At 50.6% G+C, this 15,006-nt stretch overlaps 1 protein-coding gene across 1 annotated transcript; it reads right to left on the bottom strand.

Annotated features, from left to right (window-relative positions):
- Positions 1-80: 80 nt before the first annotated feature.
- TMEM25 (transmembrane protein 25) lies at positions 81-14,382 on the bottom strand. Its single transcript, XM_084611816.1, has 9 exons — positions 14,243-14,382; positions 13,675-13,803; positions 12,905-13,216; positions 11,528-11,818; positions 9,185-9,316; positions 8,976-9,006; positions 8,124-8,224; positions 7,712-7,798; positions 81-2,171 (listed from the first exon to the last, which is right to left on the bottom strand). The coding sequence occupies exons 2-9, from the start codon at positions 13,760-13,762 to the stop codon at positions 2,098-2,100; spliced, it is 1,116 nt and encodes a 371-aa protein (XP_084467942.1). The 5' UTR covers positions 13,763-13,803; positions 14,243-14,382; the 3' UTR covers positions 81-2,097.
- Positions 14,383-15,006: the final 624 nt, after the last annotated feature.

Genomic DNA, 15,006 nt, shown 5'->3' with positions numbered 1-15,006 from the left:
AGAGATGAGGGCACTACCTCTGAGCCATGTCCTGCATTTTGGGAGAAGAGGACGGATCACCAGAAACAACCAGTCATTGCTACAGACAATTATTTGGTTTATTGCTGTTGGAAGAATTTTCCAGACACTGTTGGGTCAGTGCTCTGAAAGAGATCATTGGGGCGAAGACCACTTAAGGCTCCCTCAGGGGAGTCAGCCATTAAAGCAGCTAAGCCAAGGTAGGTTCCTCCATCCCATCAACTCCTGCCAGAGGCAGAGCATCAGTCAATTCAGAAGCAGCTCTGTATTACACTTTGATTATAGCATTTTATTCTTAAAGTGCCTAAGTTACATAAAAACATGCCTCAGCTAACAATGCAGCATTTTAAAACAAGTAACTGAGCTAACAGCTGCTAGATAATTTGATGCATAGCTTAATGTTTTACTCAGAGGCTGGTCAGCCTGTATGGCCATGTGTATTTATTTCCACCAGCACCTCTATTTGTGCTTATTCACTGGCACCCAGGCCAAGCCGACTTCTTGGCATGAGAGAGAGGTCACAAATAGGAGTCTCCCAGGAAAGAGTTGCCCTTTCCAGATGCACGTTCACCGAGAGAGACGGTCGCCATAGCAAGACACTAACAAAGCAAAGGCTAAAAACCTCAGTGCCATCCTAGTGATCAGGTGCTGCAGCAACTCTGGACTGTAGGAATTACACACCAGTTATTGCAATGGAGGGTTAGGGTTCCACAGTGGTTTTTCACATAGAAGTGTCCTCTGTGCTGCAGTGCCTAGCTTCAGAGGGGTGAAGAATTAGAGTGATAACTACCCTCAGGCACACCCATACCTGTCCAGTGTCCACAGGGGAATTGCATGAGTGTAAATGAGGGCAGAGCAGGGACACCTCTCTCATAAATGTTCTTTTCAAAGATTAAGGACTTCCCTTTTTATTACTCTAGTTCTTCTCCAGGAGACAGCTGTGGGCTCCAAGCAGAAACTACCCCATGTTTTTTCTCACAAAGAGGTTGATTATAGGATACCCAGAAGCAGACCATCACTGCTCTCCCAATACAGGGCTGGAGTTAACTGGAGGCTGAGAAGCACCAGGGGGTACTCGCACTCTTTTTGCTGTTTCGTCCCAAACTGGTGAGGTTTACTTTTCCGGAGCAGAGTGAGTACACAGAACTAGAGCAGCTGACAAATAACAGCCTCACTGCTTGCTATTTCAGGTTTTAGCACTATACCATTCCTGGAGTGCTTCTCCCCTCCCAGCCCCATGGGGAGGTAAGTCTGTTCCATCTCCCACTGTATGATACTCAACATACACAGGGGACAGGCCACGTTTTCTAAAGTAGTCTTGGAACCTCTAGATCCCGATCTTCTGGGTTTCCTACTCTCTCTCCCCTCCGAGCAGCAGGCACCAGCCCCAGGAGTCAGACTGGACACCAACATCAGGAGCCACTGGACTGAGATACTTGGCCAGGCCTGAGAGGGAATGTATGACTGACTGAGATTGGAGTTTGAGTGAGGCAGGTTTACTGCCCATCCCCCTCTACTCATTTACTTCCCTAAGATGCTGATATTACCTCCCCCTCTTCCACTCCCACCAGTTTCAGACTCCTCACAGGAGCTCCAGAACGTAGCCCTGATCCATTCAGAGATGGACATAGCTGGGTGCTCCCAGGGCTGAGTGGAAATGAAATGACCATGGCTGTTGCATGCATGAATTCCTCTTGCTGCTGGGCAGGAGCACAGGCCATTCCTATTCTTGGTGCTCCACCTGTCTCCCCGCACACGGGAGAGTTCTTAAAAATCAGACTCCATGATGTTTTAGGTGAGACTAGCTAACCTATTCAAGTGCGAGAGCTGAAGAACCCAGAGATCCTTGGGGCAGGATGGTGTGGAAGACCTGCAGTCACAAGAAGTTAGTGACGTTGCACTTTTCTCACCTGGAGCTCTGGAGGTGGTTACACGGAGAACTTGTTCTGAGCTGGCTCTGTTGTCTGGGATCCTGGGGGAGCCTCTGGGGAGAATGGCAGCTCCTGGATGGGTCTGCAGTGCTGATGGATCAGTGGACTCATCCCAGGAGACTGAGGGATACCCTGGACCCCGCAGCAGTCACAGCCATATCTCATCACTGCTCATGCTGGACACTTTGTAAATGTGCCCAACCATCGGGAACTGGACGAAACCTGAAGGACAAAAGAAATCCCATTACAAGGGCCTACTGCACAGTCAGCCCAGGTTGTGGGTCAGGGAATGCAGCTGTATTAAGCTGATGGGGCAGGTGCTACACTGTTCCCAGGCTCGCTAAAGTCCCAACACTCAGGCCATTTCAAAGCATATCCATGCCAGTTGCCTGTCAGTCCCTCCACTTTCAGCCCATTTAAAGTTAAATAGGTTTGAAATAATGACAACCTCTGCTAAGGTCTAAACATGTAAAGTTAATATTAAGAGCATCAGAACAGCCACACAGCACCAACACTGTGCATGTTCTGAGGCTGGAGACCCCCAGAAAAAAGATAGTGGGTGCTCAGGACACACCTGCAGCCCCAGATCAGCTCCCCCCCAGCACCTGCTGATCACTGGCAGGTGGGAGAGCAGGGCATCCTAGGTGGAGAAGGCAGAACAGGGGTCCTTCTAGCCCAGTATCCTGTCTGCAGACAGGTTTCAGAGTAGCAGCCGTGTTAGTCTGTATTCGCAAAAAGAAAAGGAAGACTTGTGGCACCTTAGAGACTAACCAATTTATTAGAGCATAAGCTTTCGTGAGCTACAGCTCACTTCCTCAGATGCATATCGTGGAAACTGCAGCAGGCTTTATATATACACAGAGAATATGAAACAATACCTATTCCCACCCCACTGTCCTGCTGGTAATAGCTTATCTAAAGTGATTTCCAGCACAAATCCAGGTTTTCTCACCCTCCACCCCCCCACACAAATTCACTCTCCTGCTGGTGATAGCCCATCCAAAGTGACAACTCTTTACACAATGTGCATGACAATCAAGCTGGGCTATTTCCTGCATAAATCCAGGTTCTCACATCCCCCCACCCCCATACACACACAAACTCACTCTCCTGCTGGTAATAGCTCATCCAAACTGACCACTCTTCAAGTTAAAATCCAAGTTAAACCAGAACATCTGGGGAGGGGGGGGGGGTAGGAAAAAACAAGAGGAAACAGGCTACCTTGCATAATGACTTAGCCACTCCAAGTCTCTATTTAAGCCTAAATTAATAGTATCCAATTTGCAAATGAATTCCAATTCAGCAGTTTCTCGCTGGAGTCTGGATTTGAAGTTTTTTTGTTTTAAGATAGCGACCTTCATGTCTGTGATCGCGTGACCAGAGAGATTGAAGTGTTCTCCGACTGGTTTATGAATGTTACAATTTTTGACATCTGATTTGTGTCCATTTATTCTTACCCATAACTACTTCACATTTGGGGACAATGTATACCTTCAGATCAGCGGCACTGCTATGGGTACCCGCATGGCCCCACAGTATGCCAACATTTTTATGGCTGATTTAGAACAACGCTTCCTCAGCTCTCGTCCCCTAAAGCCCCTACTCTACTTGCGCTATATTGATGACATCTTCATCATCTGGACCCATGGAAAAGAAGCCCTTGAGGAATTCCACCATGATTTCAACAATTTCCATCCCACCACCAACCTCAGCCTGGTCCAGTCCACACAAGAGATCCACTTCCTGGACACTACAGTGCTAATAAACAATGGTCACATAAACACCACCCTATACCGGAAACCTACTGACCGCTATTCCTACCTGCATGCCTCCAGCTTTCACCCTGACCACACCACACGATCCATCGTCTACAGCCAAGCTCTGTGATACAACCGCATTTGCTCCAACCCCTCAGACAGAGACAAACACCTACAAGATCTCTGTCAAGCTTTCTTACAACTACAATACCCACCTGCAGAAGTAAAGAAACAGATTGATAGAGCCAGAAGAGTTCCCAGAAGTTACCTACTACAGGACAGGCCTAACAAAGAAAATAACAGAACGCCACTAGCCGTCACCTTCAGCCCCCAACTAAAACCCCTCCAACGCATTATTAAGGATCTACAACCTATCCTAAAGGATGACCCAACACTCTCACAAATCTTGGGAGACAGGCCAGTCCTTGCCTACAGACAGCCCCGCAACCTGAAGCAAATACTCACCAACAACCACATACCACACAACAGAACCACTAACCCAGGAACTTATCCTTGCAACAAAGCCCGTTGCCAACTGTGCCCACATATCTATTCAGGGGACACCATCACAGGGCCTAATAACATCAGCCACACTATCAGAGGCTCGTTCACCTGCACATCCACCAATGTGATATATGCCATCATGTGCCAGCAATGCCCCTCTGCCATGTACATTGGTCAAACTGGACAGTCTCTACGTAAAAGAATAAATGGACACAAATCAGATGTCAAGAATTGTAACATTCATAAACCAGTCGGAGAACACTTCAATCTCTCTGGTCACGCGATCACAGACATGAAGGTCGCTATCTTAAAACAAAAAAACTTCAAATCCAGACTCCAGCGAGAAACTGCTGAATTGGAATTCATTTGCAAATTGGATACTATTAATTTAGGCTTAAATAGAGACTTGGAGTGGCTAAGTCATTATGCAAGGTAGCCTGTTTCCTCTTGTTTTTTCCTACCCCCCCCCCCCTCCCCAGATGTTCTGGTTTAACTTGGATTTTAACTTGAAGAGTGGTCAGTTTGGATGAGCTATTACCAGCAGGAGAGTGAGTTTGTGTGTGTATGGGGGTGGGGGGATGTGAGAACCTGGATTTATGCAGGAAATAGCCCAGCTTGATTGTCATGCACATTGTGTAAAGAGTTGTCACTTTGGATGGGCTATCACCAGCAGGAGAGTGAATTTGTGTGGGGGGGTGGAGGGTGAGAAAACCTGGATTTGTGCTGGAAATCACTTTAGATAAGCTATTACCAGCAGGACAGTGGGGTGGGAATAGGTATTGTTTCATATTCTCTGTGTATATATAAAGCCTGCTGCAGTTTCCACGATATGCATCTGAGGAAGTGAGCTGTAGCTCACGAAAGCTTATGCTCTAATAAATTGGTTAGTCTCTAAGGTGCCACAAGTCCTCCTTTTCTGTCTGCAGACAGTGGTCAATGCCAGGTGCCCCAGAGGGAATGAACAGAACAGGGAATCATCAAGTGACCCATTCCCAGCTTCTGACAAACAGAGGCTAGAGACACCATCCCTGCCCAACCTGGCTAATAGCCACCTATCCTCAGTGAACTTATCTAGTTCTTTTTTGAACCCTGGTAGTCTTGGCCTTCACAACATCCTCTGGCAGAGTTCCACAGGTTGACTGCTTTGTGTGAAGAAATACTTCCTTTTGTTTGTTTTAAACCTGCTATTAATTTCATTTGGTGACCCCTAGTTCTTGCGTAATAGAATCACAGAACTAGAAGGGAACTCGAGAGGTCATCTAGTCCAGTCTCCTGCACTCAAGGCAGGACTAAGTATTATCTAGACCATTCCTGACATGTGTTCGTCTAACCTGCTCTTAAAAATCTCCAATGATGGAGATTCCACAACCTCCCTAGGCAATTTATTCCAGTGCTTAACCACTCTGACAGTTAGGAAGTTTTTCCTAATGTCCAACCTAAACATCCCTGGCTGCAATTTAAGACCATTGCTTCTTGTCCTATCCTCAGAGGTTAAGAAGAATAATTCTTCTCCCTCCTCCTTGTAACAACCTTTTATGTACCTGAAAACTGTTATGTCCCCTCTCAGTCTCCTCTTTTCCAGACTAAACAAACCCAATTTTTTCAGTCTTCCCTCATAGGTCATGTTTTCAAGACCGTTAATCATTTTTGTTGCTCTTCTCTGGATTTTCTCCAATTTGTCCACATCTTTTCTCAAATGTGGTGCCCAGAACTGGCCACAATACCCCAGTTGAGATCTAATCAGCATGGAGTAGAGCGGAAGAATTACTTCTCCTGTTTTACTTACAACACTCCTGCTAATACATCCCAGAATGATGTTCACTTTTTTTTGCAACAGTGTTACACTGTTGACTCATATTTAGCTTGTGATCCACTAAGATCCCGAGATCCCTTTCCGCCATACTCCTTCCTAGGTAGTCATTTCCCATTTTCTATGTGTGCAACTGATTGTTCCTTCCTAAGTGGAGTACTTTGCATTTGTCCTTATTGAATTTCATCCTATCTACTTCAGACCGTTTTTCAGGTTTGTCCAGATCATTTTTAATTTTAATCCTATCCTCCAAAGCACTTGCAACCCCTCCCAGCTTGGTATCATCCGCAAACTTTATAAGTGTGCTATCTATGCCATTATCTAAATCACTGATGAAGATATTGAACAGAACCGGACCCAGAACTGATCCCTGCAGGACCCCACTCGTTATGCCCCACTCATTATGAGAAGGAGTAAATAACACTTTATTTACTTTCTCCACACCAGTCATGATTTGCTAGACCTCTAAGGGGGTGGGATATGATAGTCGTCTCTTTTCCAAGCTGAAAAGTCCCAATCTTATTAATCTCTCTTCATATGGAAGCTGTTCCATACCCATAATCATTTTTGTTGCCCTTTTCTGAACTTTTTTCCAATTCCCATATATCTTTTTTGAGATGGGGCGACGACATCTGCACGCAGTATTAAAGATGTAGGCGTACCATGGTCTTATATAGAGGCAATAATAAGACAGAAAATATCATATCTATCCTTTTCTTAATGATTCCCAACTTTCTGTTCACTTTTTTGACTGCCGCTGTACATTGAGTGGATGTTTTCAGAGAACTATCCACAATGACTCCAAGATCTCTTTGTTGAGTGGTAACAGCCAATTTAGACCCCATCATTTTATATATATAGTTGGGATGTTTTCCAATATACATTACTTTGCATTTATCAATACTGAATTTCATTGCCATTTTGTTGCCCAGTCACCCAGTTTTGTGAGATCATGTTTTGTAGCTCTTCACCGTATGCTTTGGACTTAACTATCTCGAGCAGTTTTGTATCATCTACAAATTTTGCCACCTCACTGTTTACCCCTTTTTCCAGCTCATTTATGAATATGTTGAATAGTACTGGTCCCAGAGCAGACCCCTGGGGGACACCACTATTTACCTCTCTCCATTCTGAAAACTGACCATTTATTCCTACCCTTTGTTTCCTATCTTTTAACCAGTTACCGATCCATGAGAGGATCTTTCTTATCCCAGGACAACTTACTTTGCTTAAGAGTCTTTGGTGAGGGACCTTGTCAAAGGCTTTCTGAAAATCTAAGTTCACTATACCCCTTGCCCACACGCTTGTTGACCTCCTTATGTTTGCTACAAAGTTTTAAAGAAAGTTGAACCACAGCGTGGGCAATTAGGTTCAGTGAGGGATCCTGCTCAAAGAGGTAGGCGTACGTTGCTGTTTATCTAATACTTGCCTGTAGGGCCATATTAGCACTGACCCAAAGCAAGAGGTTCCCATGGTTTAGAGCCGGCAGTATGGCCCTTCTGAGCCCCCACACTGTCATCCCCACGCAGCAGCTGCCCTCCCACTTTATACGTGATCTCCCCACTCTTCCAGTGCAGAGCTGCTGCCGACACTGCACCCAGTAGTGAGCCATTTGCACTAGTCTATCACAGGATGGAACCACCTCTCCCAGATCCACTCCCTGCCCCTACAGGGCCACCCAGACTTGCTACCTCTATTACCAAGGCCCAGGCTGTTCTCTGCCTCCGATAGGGCATCGTCCTTCCGCTTGGTCTGGAGTCCCGCATCTCCATGGCTGGCTGTCAGGGGAAGGACATGTTTGGAGTGAGGAGGAATCACACACATTGTGTCACATATCTATACTTCCCCCATCAGAGCTGGAACTCCCCTACCTCGGGATACTGGCCCAGTCCCAACCCCCCTCCAAATGCAGCAGGGACCTAGCCCAGTGCTCAGAGCTACAATCAAAGGAGAAGCCACTGCCCCAGACAGAGGCAGGAGAGGAGTCCTGGGGAAAGGCTCACACTGGGTCAATGAGAAATCTCACCCTATATGCTATGGGCAGCTGGGCCCAGCTCAGAAGGGACATCCCTCTAAACTGCCTGGCTCTGGTAAGGAACGCACCTTTGGCCTCCTGCGTGAGGTCATTGAGCTGCAGGTTGGACGGGAGGGACATGTTCTCTCGGGGCAGTCGCACGCTGTTCAACTTCAGGTTGTTGGAATCGCTGCAGCAAGAACAAAGACTGAATGGCTGCAAGAGCCCCTCCTGTGGCACAGCAGATACTGCAGCGCAGGCCCCCCCCCCAGCCCAGAGGCCCGGCCCCCAGCTCATGCCTAGGTGTCAGCGGATTTGGCTCATTCCGGGCTGGGTTGGCCCTCAGCCCCTGCTGCTACATCTGTGTCCCATGGAACCAGCACTGATCGAGGGGGGAGGTCTGGATAGGAAGCCCTGCCCAGCCTGGTAGGGACAGGACACTCTCCCCACGCAGCAGCTGGGGCCCCTCTCTGAAGTAAGTTGGCAGGAGTCAGTCTAGCTCCCAAGGGCCCAAATTACAGTCAGCCCCAGCTGGCCCTACACTCTGGACTCTCCCCTTGCCCCTACACAGGGTCTCTCCAGGCAGGGCAGGGCAGGGCTTGGGTGCCCAGGCTGCCCCTGCTCTGGGGATAGAGGACTCCAATCTCCAGTACTGTGAACCTGGCACCTTGCAACAATGTCAAACTTATCCCAGCCCCAGGGTATCCCACCACATGGAGCTCAGCCATCCCCATGTGCTCCTAGTGGCCCCAGACCGTCCCCAAAAACTGCACATGCCAAAGCAGTGAAGGGGTTAAAGAGGCTGGCACTGGTGCATGGGGGGAGGGGAGGTGCAGGCTTCAGGCTGTTCGGTGGGGGAGGGCGGATAATAAGGCACTTTTACCCCTCCACCAAGTCCTATCAGGACAGACACCCCGCAGCGAGGGGCAGGGGTGGGTTACCTTGGAGGCAGCAGCATAGGTCCAGAGAGCCCTAGCGAAGAAGAGAGTGTGTTAGGGGCAAAGTTGGCATCCTGGCCTTTACACAGAGCTGGGCACAGCAGGGGCACAGGGGCCCGTGACCCAAGGGGTTGTGGGAAGGAGCGCTCCCAGGCCCAAAGAAAAGTCCTGGTGTCCAGGGCACCAGCAGTGCAAGGACACATCCCTCTCACCTGACGCCTTCTTCCCCTTCCTGCAGATGACACAGATGATGAGGGTGTTGAGACAGAGGAGAGTCCCCAGTGCCAAGGCTCCTCCAACAATGATGGCCAGTAGGGGCAGCTCCACACGGGTATCCAGGAGACCTGCACCAGAGCCAGCCACCTCCATTAGAGACCTCTAGACGCAGCACGCACAGGCCTACACCACCCTACAGGCTGTGCTCACTGGCCATTCCCCTACAGCACCAGAGGCTGTCTGGCATCTACAGCTCCCCCATCACAGGTTCATAGATTCCAAGGCCAGGAGGGCCCACTGTGATCATCTAGTCTGAACTTATAACACAGGTCAGGGAACTTGCCCCAAAATTCCCAGAGCAGTGATGGAGAATCCGCCATGACCCCTGCTAAATTGTTCCAGTGCTTAATTACTCTCATTGTTAAAAATGTACATCTTTTTTCCAGTCTGAATTTGTCTAGCTTCAATTTCCAGCCCTTGGATCTTGTTCTACCCGTCTCTGCTCCCCATGTACATATTCATAGACTGTAATTGAGTTGCCATCTCTTTGTTAAGCTAAATAAATTGTGTTCCTTGAGTCTATCACTATAAAGCACATTTTCTAATCCTTTAATCATTCTGATGGCTTTTCTCTAACCCCTCTCCAATTTATCAACACTCCCCTTGAATTGTAGACACTAGAACGGGACACAGGATTCCAGCAGCAGTCGCACCAGTGCCAAATAGAGAGGTTAAATGATCTCTACTCCTACTCAAGATTCCCCTATTTATGCATGCCAAGATCTCATTAGCATTTTTGGCCACAGCATCACAGTAGTAGCTCATGTTCAGCTGACTCCCACCACGACTCCCAAGTGTTTCAGAGTCACTGCTTCCCAGGCTAGAGTCCCTCATCCTGTAAGTATGGCCTGCACTCTTTGCTCCTAGATGGATACATTTACATTTAACCAGTTTTTAATCCATTTACTGTGTGCCATGTTAATTTTATATTATTCTACTTCTTTAAATCAAAATGTCATGCAGTACCAAGTCAAATGCCTTACAGAAATCTATTTCATCATACTATTACATTTATCAACCAAATTTGTAATCGCATAAAAAAAAGATATCAAGTTATTTGACAGGATCTATTTTCTATATATCCATGTTGATTTGCATTAATTACATCCTTCTTTAATTCTTTATTAATCAAGTCCTGTATCAGCCACTCCATTGTCCTGCTCGGGATCGATGTCAGGTTGACAGGCCTACAATCACCTGGATTGTCCCATTTAATCTTTTTAAAAATCGGTACATGAGCTTTCTCCTAGTCTTCTGGAACTTCCCCAGTGCTCCAACCCTTATTGGAAATTAACATAAATGGTTCGGTGAGCTCCTCAGCCAACTTTTTAAAAACTTTTGGATGCAAGTTATCTGGACCTGATGATTTAAAAATGTCTAGCTTCTGTTTAACATCCTCCAGCGATAGTAGCGAAATGGAAAGAGTGTTATCATCACTATGTGATGAGACTGTATCATCTGTTTTTCCCCAAAATATAGAACAGAAATATTTATTGAACACTTCTGCCTTATCTGCATTATTACTGATAATTTTACCATTTCCATCTAGCAGTGGACTGGTACAATTGTTAGGATTCCTTTTATTCCTAATATATTTTTAAAAGTCCCTATTGTCTTTAACTCTGCTGGCCACAGATTTCTCCTTATGTCCTTTTGCTTCTCTTATTAATTTTCTACAATTCTTAACTTCTGATTTATATTCATTATTAACAACTTCCCCTTTCTTCCATTTGTTTTATATATGTGCCTAAAAGCCCACAAGGAAGAATTATGATTTGGCTCATAATTGCTTTCAGCTCTGGGATGTTGCGCTTCAGAAGGATAACATGGGTCTCTACATTCACTACCCAGTTCCCCCAAAGTGAAGCAGGGAGCGTGAAACACAGCTGGGCTCCTCTGTAAAACTGTTCTCACAAAACAGATGCTTTCTGGGGGGGAATGGGATACAGGGCCTTTCCCCTCCAGGAGGCGCCAGCTCTGATCCTGCCCCAGGGCAGGGGTGTGTATATTGGGGAGACAAAGGAGGTATCAGCTCCTCTACAGGGCAGTAACAGGAAAGAAGTGTCCATCCCCACAAGCTCTCAGAACATCTGGATTCCCCATGGACATCCCCTCACTCAGGCACTTGCCCCCACAGCCCTGCTTGCACTGGCTGCAGCCTCTCCCACCATTGCCGGATTTGTGGATCACCCCAGACCAAGATGAAATGTGGGGGAAGGGCCCTGATTCTGCAACACTCTCCAGTCCCAGTGCCCAACTCCCAGAGGGGTCCCACCTACCTGGTGGCAGGATGGAGGAGTTGGTGATGCCCACATTGTTGGCTGCGGTGAAAGAGAAGTTCTTGGCCACACTGCTGAGCTGCACCTGCACGGTGTGGTTGGTCAGCCAGGGGTAGCTCTTGGTGTCCAGGATGAGGAAGTCAGATGTATTCACCATCACATGCCCGTCCTGGTCTATCCAGGTGATGCTGGCTGGGGGATTGGCCCGCACCAGGACAAAGAGAACCATGAAGAGACCTGGGTCTTTGGCCTCCTGGTACTTGGCATTCATCGTCATGATCTCCGGTTTAACTGGGCAAGAAGGGACACAAACCAATGTGTATAAAACAAAGCTGGCCCCTGGTCTTGAACCTAGTGAACACTGGAGAGGCAGCAGGGTCTAGTAGTTAGAGCTGGGGAACAAGGAGCGGGGTCTAGTGGTTAGAGCAGGAATCTGGGGGTCAGGGCTGATGGCTGTGTGCTGGGAGCAGGGGCTTGTGAGCTGAGGGGCAGGGTTCCTCTGCCAGGGTTGAATTTGGCCTCCTGTCTCAGCGGTGGGAGGGAAAAGTCATAATTTCATGTTTGTGCAGCACTTTAATGAGGAGGCTTCGTTGTTATTAGTGATGGATTCAGATCAGTGTCCTGTGTTCTCTGCACATCTGACCATGAGATGCGGGGCTCAAACCCCTGAGGTGCTGGCAGCACAGAGCTCCTGAGGGCCCCAATTAGCTGCTAATGAGAATAATGATGACAGCCTCCCTGCAACTGGCCAGGGCATCCAGGACACTCCACAACTAACCCCTTCCAGTCCAGCCCCTGCTCTGGCTGCTTCCTTGGTCCAGACACACAACCATGGGTGGGAAGGAAGCCTCTGCCATTCCATTGTGTCTAACTGCCTAGGGCTTGGCTGGAGAAAGTGCAGGAGGGGTCTTGTTAGCCTCTCTGTTCAGGGGAGCTGGGTCCAACCCTTCCTCAGATCTCCAGAGAAATATATCTGGTGGAGCCCAGGGTACTGTGTCCACCTCAGAGCTCTGTATGACCAGCCACCTCTGCTTGGGGTGCGAGCCAGGACTGAGCAGCAGCAGCAAAGCTGGGGGCAAAATTGGAAGGGCTGGAATAGTGGGGTCAGGATTGAGGGGCAGGATTGAGAGCTTGGGAGGAGAGCAGGGGCCAGGCTGGAATAGCCAGGGGCCATGGCTTGGAATCAAGGGGTATTATCAGAGCTGTAGAGGGAGAGAGGGGGCACGGCTGGAATAGCAGAGGGGATGCAAAATGGGATTAAGGTGTGTGTTGTGGGGAGGGGTGCCCCTTGGTCTCTCCCCTAATGACTTCTCCGGACGAGGGACCTGGCCTGTACAGAGCAGGAGCCCTGGCAAAGCCCAAGGGGCCAGCCCTTACACTGCACGTTGAGAAGCACCGAGGCGTTGGAGGTCTTGCCAGAGGCTGGGTCTGTCAGTGAGCAGTTCAGTTCCCTGTCTGCGCGCTGCGCCGTGACTGTGAAAGTGCTGGAGCTTTGCTCAAAGGCCTCAGCCAAGGTGGCCAACACTGTGGAACCATTGGTCTCTTGCTTCTTGCCATTCAGGTACCAGGTAAGCATGGGCACGGCCTGCCAGCTGTCCACCTGGCAGGTGAAGTCCCGGCTCTCATCCTCCTGCATGGTGCTCACCAACAGTGACTGCCCATTGATCTTGGGATCTGGTTCCCCCAGCCCTGCCAGGGAATCAGGAGGGAAAAGCCAACAAAGCAGCACACTTGAGCCAGGAGCTCATCCTATGCCCTGCTCCCACTCCATACACACCAGGGATCCATTTCACCAACATAGAAACAGGCCCTAGGCGGCTGGAACAAGTCCCTGGAGGCTCTGAATCTAAGTGGGGCTGCTCTGAGCTGGCTAAGACACCAGCTGGGGAGCCAGGGCACAGGACACTGCGGCAGACCAGGTAAGGGAGTCTTGGTAGGCATGGCCTCCAGGAGCCTCCTGCCTCACAGCCAACGCAGAGGGCCAGGTTCGGCGCCTGTTCACTCAGTTTCAGGGGGCCCCCCACAAGCTGGCATGGAGGCAGGGGGCAAGTCCAGTCCGAGAACTGCATGGACTGTCCATGCACAGGGCCCAGGCCTGCCCAGCTCCCCACAGGGCACGGGGACTCCCCTCCAGGCAAGGGCCTTACCTGACTGCACCAGTGCCCCAATGTGGAGCAGCAGCAGTGCAGGGGAGAGGATGGCACCGCAGCCGGCCAGGTTCCTGGTGAGCCCCATGTGTGCTCCGGTCGGGTCCCCAGTTTCACCAGCGCCCAGCACTAGGAGGGAGTCAGACAGGACCTGAGTGCATGGGGAGGGCGGAGCAGGGATGCTGCTCCCCTGACCTGGGGTCCGCCGCCTGCGCGGCCAAGCGAGGGGCGATCACTGCGGCGGCTGTTAGCCAGGTGACCGTGCCTGCCCACAGCGGCCCCACCACCCCGGGAGACCCCCAGGGGCCAGCTCCCAGCGGTCACCACGGCCCCCGCCAGGCCTCCGCACGGGGGGCTCACACCGACCCCCGCACAGCGCGCGCACTCGCCCGTCCCCATGGTGTGCCCTCACGGGGCACGCGCACGGGCACGCGGGGCACACGCGGGGCACGCGGCGCGAGGAGCCCGGGGCGGCGCGCGGGCTGGGCCGATGCCCCGCGCCCCCCAGAGGCTCCCCCCGGGCGGCGGCCCCCAGCGCTGCTGGCCAGCGAGCCCCAAGGCCGGTTACCTGGGATCACTGCGGCGGCCTCATCAGCAGCTGCGCCCGCCGAGCCCCGCCGGCCCCGCGAGCGCTCAGGCCCGCGGGGGCGCTGCAGGGGCCCGCGGGCAGCGGCCCGCCCATCCCGGCAGGGCGCTGCAGAGCGCGCGGCCCGGCCCGGCGCGGCCCGGCCCGGCCCGGCGCGGCCCCGGCGGCAGCGGGCGCAGCGGCCCTGGCTCTGCGCCCGCCCGCTGCAGTCCCGGCCTCGCGGGGGGCGGGGCTCGCGCGGCCCTGCGGCTGGGCTGCAAACCCCATTGGCTGGCAGGGTGGGGCCAAAGGGCTCGGCCGGAGCACCAATCCGAACCCACTCCGTTCTCCAGGAGCCGCTGGCTCGTGTGAACGCTCAGGTCGGATTAACTGGGTCTACTGCTTTTCACCGCATACGGTTCCTCTGTAAAATGCCCTTTGAGCAACCCGAGGACAGGGCTGCCTGATGGAGCAGAGCCAGCTGGAGCAGCAGAGGCAGGCCCAGCCCACACAGCTGGAGCTGATGCTGCCCCAGCTTAGACCTAGAAGTTACATTCTGGAAACAAAATGAAAAGAGGGTTAAAAACCCCACTGCCAAGAGGGATGTTTGCAATGATTTCAGATGAGAAATGTTGGAGGTTAGACAGGCCCATAGTGTCAGTACTGGAGAACTAAACACAACAGCACCATGCTGAGCACCAAAAGGGAGTGCAAATGAAGGTACAGAGTGTGCCTAAGCCACTTCCGGCACTAGGAAAGCAATCAAA

This window comes from Lepidochelys olivacea (genome assembly GCF_965140295.1).
Source record: "Lepidochelys olivacea isolate rLepOli2 genome assembly, chromosome: 22".
Taxonomy (NCBI): domain Eukaryota; kingdom Metazoa; phylum Chordata; order Testudines; family Cheloniidae; genus Lepidochelys; species Lepidochelys olivacea.
This window is presented reverse-complemented; position numbering and strand designations above follow the sequence as displayed.

Excerpts from the sequence above, each read along its gene's own strand:
- TMEM25 (XM_084611816.1), bottom strand. The coding sequence starts at position 13,762 with ATGGGGCTCACCAGGAACCTGGCCGGCTGCGGTGCCATCCTCTCCCCT. Across the intron at positions 8,225-8,975 it reads CCTATGCTGCTGCCTCCAAG|CGATTCCAACAACCTGAAGT; the intron begins GTAACCCACCCC and ends TTCTTGCTGCAG. Across the intron at positions 2,172-7,711 it reads CCTGGGCCTTGGTAATAGAG|GTTTCGTCCAGTTCCCGATG; the intron begins GTAGCAAGTCTG and ends TTTGTCCTTCAG.